At 49.5% G+C, this 7,344-nt stretch overlaps 1 protein-coding gene across 2 annotated transcripts; it reads left to right on the top strand.

The window, feature by feature from the left end:
• The first annotated feature begins 1,664 nt into the window (after nt 1–1,664).
• Nucleotides 1,665–7,096, top strand: LOC115305663 (keratin, type II cuticular Hb1-like). 2 transcript variants are annotated; one of them, XM_029955898.1, is made up of 5 exons: nt 1,665–1,755; nt 2,925–3,050; nt 4,867–5,087; nt 6,064–6,095; nt 6,593–7,096. In XM_029955898.1, exons 1-5 carry the CDS (start codon nt 1,753–1,755, stop codon nt 6,766–6,768), a joined length of 558 nt encoding a protein of 185 aa, XP_029811758.1. In that variant the 5' UTR covers nt 1,665–1,752; the 3' UTR covers nt 6,769–7,096. The 2 variants fall into 2 exon arrangements, with proteins under 2 accessions (XP_029811758.1, XP_029811757.1); XM_029955897.1 differs by having other exon boundaries at nt 6,547–7,096.
• Nucleotides 7,097–7,344: the final 248 nt, after the last annotated feature.

Below are 7,344 nucleotides of genomic sequence, written 5' to 3'. Positions count from 1 at the left end.
TGTATTACAGAAAGTCCTCACATACATTCATCGGGGACATTTAGAGAACTGTTCTTGGCCCAAACTTTGTAAGAGAAAACAGAACAAAACAAAAATAGAATTATATAAAGTGTCTTGTATTTGCATAATAGAATACTATGAATCCTAGTGGATGACCCTTAGTCCCATAATATTACAAAAAAAGTCCCTCTGTAAGTGATTTACTTTAAAAACCTAAAGCCCCAAACCAAAACCCAACCAAATAAGAAAAACTAAAAGAAAAAATAATCATGTTTTTTGGGTACATGCATGTACTCAAACTAGAAGAAAAAGCAAGGGAATGATGAGAAATTCAAGAAAGTGGCCCCTCCTAGAGCAAGCAGCAGGGACAAGTTGGGGAGGGAGTGTGCAGTCACGTGTAAATTACTAGTGACATTTGGTTGCTGTGCCTATACATGGCTTCATGGGTATTTCATTTTCATTATATTAAATATATAACAAAATCAATATACTATTTATAAGAAATGAAATCTCAAAACAAGGTCATATTGAAAACCTGATGATAAAATGTAAAGCCATACAAAGTGAAAGAGAGTGTGTAGGTGAGTGGTTAGAGATCAGAATGCACTGAACATAGTAGGAGTGAGAAATTCTTCATGAAACTAATTCTGTTTATGTGCGTGAACATTTACGTAGGCGCCTATTCATGATATGGTTAAAAATTAGTTTGACTCCTGGTATCCAAAACATCCTCCCGCCCAAGTAGGACAGCAGATATGTACCTAAGGGGTCACACCGGCGTTGTTAGAATAAAAACAAAAGTACACATATGTCTACCCGCAGGGGAATGGAAAAATAATCACACACTGGGATACTGTGCAGCAGTGACAAATAAACCAAGCTGTAGGCATCAAAATCTCACACATAGAATGTCAGAGAGGGAAAGCTAGTCATAAAAACAACATAATTCTATTTTTATAAAGCTTAAAGGTAGGCAAAACTGAATAAACGTTGGGGGATTCATGCACACATGAGAATAAAGAAAAGCAAAGGAGTGCTTAATAGAAACCCTAGGAGAATGGTTACTTTGGAGATTGGATAGGGTCAGGGACAGAGGAAGCTGTGATCACGAAGGGTCTCACATGGGGCTTTGAAGGTACTGGTGGGTATACAAGGATTGTTTTTATTACTGCTGACGTTTAAGTCATTAAATGTAGGTTACATACACATTCTTTTGCATGCATGAGAAGTTGATAAAACAAAAAGAAAATGCTGATCAGCGTGTGCTGTCTGGTCCCTGGCTACTCCTGCAATTTAGAGGTGACATCCTATCCCTGATTGCCTACCTAGTCTCGGCACTGAGACCCCAGCCCCAGTGTCTCTCCCTCCTGTCTGCCTGCCTCTGCTACCAGACAGGACTTCCTAAACTGCATTGCACATCAGGGTGGTGGTCTGCTCAAGGACCTTCCATGGCTCCCCACTTCTCACTCCATACACCCGAACTCCTTGGCTCTGTACCTTTCCCCCACCTGAAGGACCCTTCCTTCCCTCTCCTTCTTTTGCCTTCAAGGCCCATTTCAGCCCAAGGACCTCCACTCTCCCACCTGGGCTTATAGAACAGCTCTTTCTGGCCTCTGTCAGAACTCTGCAAGGTGAGGTCACAAAGCTCCTTGGGAAGGGGTGGCTTTGTGGTGAGGATTCTGGGAGCTTCCTGGGCTAGAGCTGAGCTTTGGTGCTCTCTGGAGACTTGGAGAGACAACAGCTCTCTTTATCATGGTGAGACTTGTCTATGTGGCACATCGGGTCACATGGGATGAGGGGGTCTTGGACTCTGCCCAGATCTGTTGGACCTAGCCAGACACAAGCTTGTCTGCCATGTCTACAGTTTTTGGGACTGGGAGCCAGAAAGGGTGAGCTGTGGGAGGTTGTTCATATCCATTTCCCATACCCCATCTGCCCTGGAAAGCAACTTGCACTGGGCTTGGTGTGAACAGTTCTTGTTCTCCGGGCTGAAAAATGTGTGTGACTTTATGTTCCTCAGGGTGTCGAGCAAAGAACATGGACTTAAGACGCAGTCTAGCTCAGCTCATGACTGGCAGGGTCACTCATGTCCCACTGGGTTCCTACTTCCTGGGACAGTAGATATAATGAGCTTCAGCTTGTCCAAGGAAAGATAATGGAGATAGTAACACCCACCTGGCCTACTTCACAGGTGGTCATGGGCCCAGGTGAGATGGCAGAGATAAAAGATCTTGAAGAGAATAAGGCACACTGTGCGTCAGTTACTGAGCTCAGGCCGTTTCTGGGTGAGTGTGTGGAGACAGGTGCAGGAAAGGGAAAAGACCCCCTGATTTTGTCCCTTCTAGAGAGCTCTCCCCACAGTGGCCTTGGGTTTAGTGAAGGAGCTGGAATCTGGATCCCTGGGTTCCTGGATTCATCAAATTAAGGGAGTTTTTTCACATTCTGAGCTTTTTGAAAGTATTTTTAAAATTAGGAATCACTGTTGGATTTTTAAAATTGGTTTTTGTATTAATTGACATGATCATACATGAATGACCATAACTGACTTGCTAGAGGTTAGCTACCCTCATGCCTGGGATAAATCCTACGTGATCTCAGTCCAAAGACTCAACAGATTATCAACCTGTATTGTTCTTCGTGTCATCTGTTCACATTGCTTTTGGCATCTCTAGACCTGATACAGCATCCGCCAGTGTGCTTGACAAGTGCGTTTTATTGTCTCATCAACCCTCAGCAATAGAAAAGATGATCATCCCCATTTTCTAGATAGAGAAACAGAGGCCCCGAGAAGTTAGATGGTCTGCTCATGAAGAAGGTAGACGGGCCGGTACTGGAGCTGTCCTGCTGGCTTCAGTTGAGTGTCCTTGTTGACTGTCCTCCTCTCCCTGACCCTCCCCCGTTCTGTGCTGCTTCTGTCCCCACAGTGCGAGGAAATACAGTCCACCGTGCAGAAACACACGCAGGGCCTGAGGCACAGTAAGGAGGAGCTGAACAGGCTTAACGAGGCCATCCAGCGGCTGACTGCAGAGGTGAACAGCGCTGAGAGTCAGGTGAGGGGTGTGTGTGTGGGTGGGGTGGGAGGCACACCGGACTGCTGAATGGTGGGAGAGTGTCCATTACCTATGACAAGAGTAGTCATCCCCCATCCTCTGGAATAGATGGATAGAGTTTCTCTCTGTGAGTGTCTGAACAAACAGAAGTGTGGCCGTACACGTGTACATCATGCCGCCTTTGCCTGGGATTTTCTGTATTTCGTGTGGGCATGTAATTAACATGTAGGTAAATATGTATAACTATGGACGTTTGTTTGCCTATCATTTTTTATGCGCATGTGCAATTTTGTATCTCTGTGTTTTGTTTGTCCTCCATAGCATTAAACTTGAGCCCATCTTTGGAAATCGCAAGATTTTATATGAAATCCAGTTTTCTGGGTTCTCTCTCTTTTTTTAAATTATTTTTTTACATTTATTTATTTTTGAGAGACAGAGAGAGACAGCACGAGCAGGGGAGGGTCAGAGAGAGAGGGAGCACAGAATCCAAAGCAGGCTCCAGGCTCTGAGCTAGCAGTCAGCACAGAGCCTGATGCGGGGCTTGAACCTATGATCCGTGAGGTCATGACCTGAGCCGAAGTCGGACGCTCAACCGACTGAGCCACCCAGGTGCCCCTCTGGGTTCTCTTTTTAAAAATGCATGGATGTGGCCACAATAGGCTAGGGAAGGGGGGCTCTGTCTTTTCCGTCGCCTTCACCCAAAGTCATGCTCCTTGTGCATGCATCGACCCCACCACCCTAAGCTGTGTCCTTTGATACAGAGGCAGAGGGCTTTTGCCATTTCTCATATCTTGGCTGGCACTGTTATTATCTATCCTTGTGGAAGACAAAAGGACCACGTCCATGTCTCTAAATTAATGACGAGAGAGACTAAAAATGAGACAGAGGTCCTGGTGATTGCGGGAGATTGAGAAAGTGCATATTTCTTTCCAGTGGAAGTGGATACTATGGTTATAGAGTTAATATTTGGCCTTTGGATGCCTGCAGCCAGGCCTCTGTAGGCATTCAGGTTTGCAGCTCAGGCTCTGGGCCTTAGAAAGGAGAGGTTCCCACATGGATGTTTTCTTTCTTCCAACTTCTCTGCTTCTCAACCTCCCCTCTCTCCTCCCAGCTGCCCTGTCAAGTGCCCCCCACCCCCCACCCCCCGGGCTTATGTTCTACCTGCAGAGGGAAGGGATTCTGTTCCCTATTTTCCCCTGCTTTCTGTGGATACAAGTGTCTGAGGCTCTGAGGGGTCTTCCCTTCTTCAGGAACTGATAACTGTGAGGAGAGGGACAAGCTGTTCAGGTTCCAGGAAGTGGCACAGTGAATGGGTGGCCCTGTCTTGGTTCAGCCTGCCCCAGCCTTTGTAGTTCTGATCCCCGTCCCCCCACCCCTGCCCCCAGTTTCCTAAGAAGCAAGCACAGCTCACCAAGGAGAGCATTTATTATTGTTATATTTCTGCAGAGACTACTGATGCTAGTTTCTGGTGAGGAAAGGATAGCTTTCCTGTTCATTTCACTGATGAAACCATAAACTTAGCATTATGTGCCTAAGAGCATTTGATGCTTCCTGGACCGTAGCTCTTTTCAGAAGAGTCCCCATACTAGATGTGAAAGGTGCTCTCTCCGCCATCCCAGATGGCTGGTCCCAAATCTCCACACTGGGAGCCGGGCAGACACACAGACACATTTTTTTGGAACAGGCAGGCCCATTCCTTAAAGTGATCTCTAATCCCTCATTGGGCTTCCGGCCTCCAAGAAGGGTCTGGATCCTTGAGGGGATTGTGGGTGGGGGCCAAGGATGTCCTGTCTGTGCTTTTCCTTTTGCCCCCCAGGTCCGTGAACTAGACCGAGCCAGGGAGCCACCAGCTCTGCAGGAGGAAAGTGCCTCAGACAGCGCCCAGGGCAAGTTGGCCTGCCTGGAGGCCGCCCTGCAGCGAGCCAAGCAGGACATGGCGCGGCAGCTGCGCGAGTACCAGGAGCTCATGATTGTCAAGCTGGGCCTGGACTTCGAGATCGCCACCTACCGCAAGCTGCTGGAGGGCGAGAAGAGCCGGTGAGGGCTGGGCGGTGCTTTGGGTGTGGTCACGGAGTGAGGAGGAGTGTAGGGGAGCAGGGAGGTCACCATCTGGGTCCTCACGGCTGGGGACGGGTGGGGAGAGATGACCTGGGGATCCAGGGCCTTGTTCTCCCAGAGCCCATTTCTTCCCACCAGCTTAAGGCCCTTTAGACAAAAAGGTGGAGCTAACGGCACCGTTGGCACCTGGGATGGGACGACACATGGTCCTTCACCCCCAGAGGCAGAAAGCAGGGGCCAGTCTGTCCATTAAGGCAGCTGCAAGGACCAGGGCCCAGCCAGGGGGAATAATGCCCCCAGTTAGAAGTGGCTTCTCAATTCTGCCCTTATTGCCCTGAAGGGAGGGTTTATGGGAACAGGCAGAGCCTGGCTTTTAACCTTAGACGCAAGGGCTGCGAGCTCCATCTGGGTACCCTAGGCTGAGGAGAGGGAAAGGGAACCTGCCATGCAACAGGCACGCTGCATTTATTATCTTTCAACCCCACAAAACCCCTGGGAGGGAGGTGCTGTCATCCCCATTTTACAGATGGGGAAACTGAGTCTCAGGGTAAAGGACCACCTCAAGGACACACAGGTCAAAAGTGATTGGGTGAGACCTGACCAGTATTCTTCAAATAATTGAGCTAGGTCCTCTACAGTGTCCTTTAAAATGTTCCTTTCATCGTCTCTCCTTTTAGGCTACGTTTAGGCCAAAGAAAATATCTTTAGCCTTCTCCCTCCTCTAAGAGGTCATCAATAAAACTGAGCTATCTGAATTTAAGAAGGAAGGATTGAGTTCAAGATCCAGAGGAGTCTGATGAAAAAGATTTGTGGGGAATCTGAGAGAACAGGGGGCAAGTAGGAAGGACAGATCTCTGCCTGTCTGGAGAGGGCCCGGAGAGTTTTGTTTTGGAGAATGGGGATTATTATGCCCAGGAGGTATGTTCACTCACCCGCTTCCTCCTTCTCTCCGCAGGCTCGGTCTGGAATTTGGGTCAGGGAGCTTCAGTAAGTAAATAATAAACATTAGCTTGGGTTAGAGGAGTTTAAATCTTATCCCCCATGCCCCTTTGTGTGCATTCTTCGGAGAAGGGAGAAGGGATTTGCTTCCTCTGTGTGTTGCCCTTTTGTGGGGGACTGTTTCTTCTCTCTGGTGTGTGTGTTGGGGGAGGAGGTCTTGTGGTCTGTCCTTTGGGGACAGGTTCCATTGGTTTGTCCAGGGCTGTGGGAGGAGGTTCTATGGGTCTGTACTTGTGGAAGAAACTGTTTGATTCTCGCGTGGGGAGAATCTGAGTGTCCGACTTCAGGGAAAGGGTAGCCTTCTGGAGTCTATTTCTTGGGGGAAGGGGTCTGTGTATCATTACTTTGGAAAGTCTGTACCTCTGACTTCTGGGGGGCAGAAGGGTCTTTGCATCTTTCCTCTGGGACAAGAGTCTGTATGTCTGTCTTCTGGGGGCAGAGGGGAAGAAGAGGGCTTCCCCTCTGACAGCCGGTCTCCTGCTCAGCTGTGGGCAGCGCCTCCACCTGCGGGCTGGGCTCAGCCTCCGGCCCTGCCAGCGGGCTGCCTCCCGGAGCAGGCTCCGGCGCCCTGGCCACGAGCGCCCCTGGCGGCGGCTGCGCGCTCTGCGGCTCCGCCGGATGCGTCTGGGACTTTGGCAGCAGTGGTGCCTGCGGATGTTGAACCCTCCTGACCGCTCCGGAGAAGTCAGAGAACCCTAGCTTCTGCCCCAAGGACTTGGCCCTCTGTCTCAGACGCCCCACCCAATGGAGCTAGCCTTCACCTCATCTTTCCCTCTTGCCTGCCCCCCACCCTGGAGTGAAATGTCTTGGAATCTAGTTTCCTAGATGGTGGCTGCCCGGTTTCCAGGCTGAAGATAGCCCAGATGCTGGGCCACTGGGGAAGCCATGTGGCTTACCTGGACAGCACCCTGCCCCTCTGACCTGGTCCCTCCCCACTCTTATTTTCCTGGGACTCCTCCTTTTCAATAAAAAGTTCTTCTGTGGACTGAGCTGCTGGACTGTTTGTGCTTGGATTCCTCCAGGTAGGTACAGAGCCAAGAGGAAGTTGGCTAGATTTGGGGGTAGGGGAGATGGCTGGTTTTGGGGGTAAGGGGGAAAAGGAGGGAACACTACCAGGAAGCAACCCTTCCCTTGTGGAGTATGGGTCCACACGACTTCAGTTTATGGTGATGTCACTGAACCAGGATCCTGAGGTTGAGGAGGGGTGCGGTTAAGAGAGGACCCTTGGAGGAAGTGA

This window comes from Suricata suricatta, chromosome 10, assembly GCF_006229205.1.
Source record: "Suricata suricatta isolate VVHF042 chromosome 10, meerkat_22Aug2017_6uvM2_HiC, whole genome shotgun sequence".
Taxonomy (NCBI): Eukaryota; Metazoa; Chordata; class Mammalia; order Carnivora; family Herpestidae; genus Suricata; species Suricata suricatta.
Note: the sequence above shows the minus strand (reverse complement) of the source record. Positions and strands in the feature narration are given on the sequence as shown.

Coding starts and splice junctions, on each gene's coding strand:
- LOC115305663 (XM_029955897.1), top strand. Junction 3,051..4,866: donor TGAACAGCGCTGAGAGTCAG/GTGAGGGGTGTG, acceptor TTTGCCCCCCAG/GTCCGTGAACTAGACCGAGC. Junction 5,088..6,063: donor CTGGAGGGCGAGAAGAGCCG/GTGAGGGCTGGG, acceptor TTCTCTCCGCAG/GCTCGGTCTGGAATTTGGGT.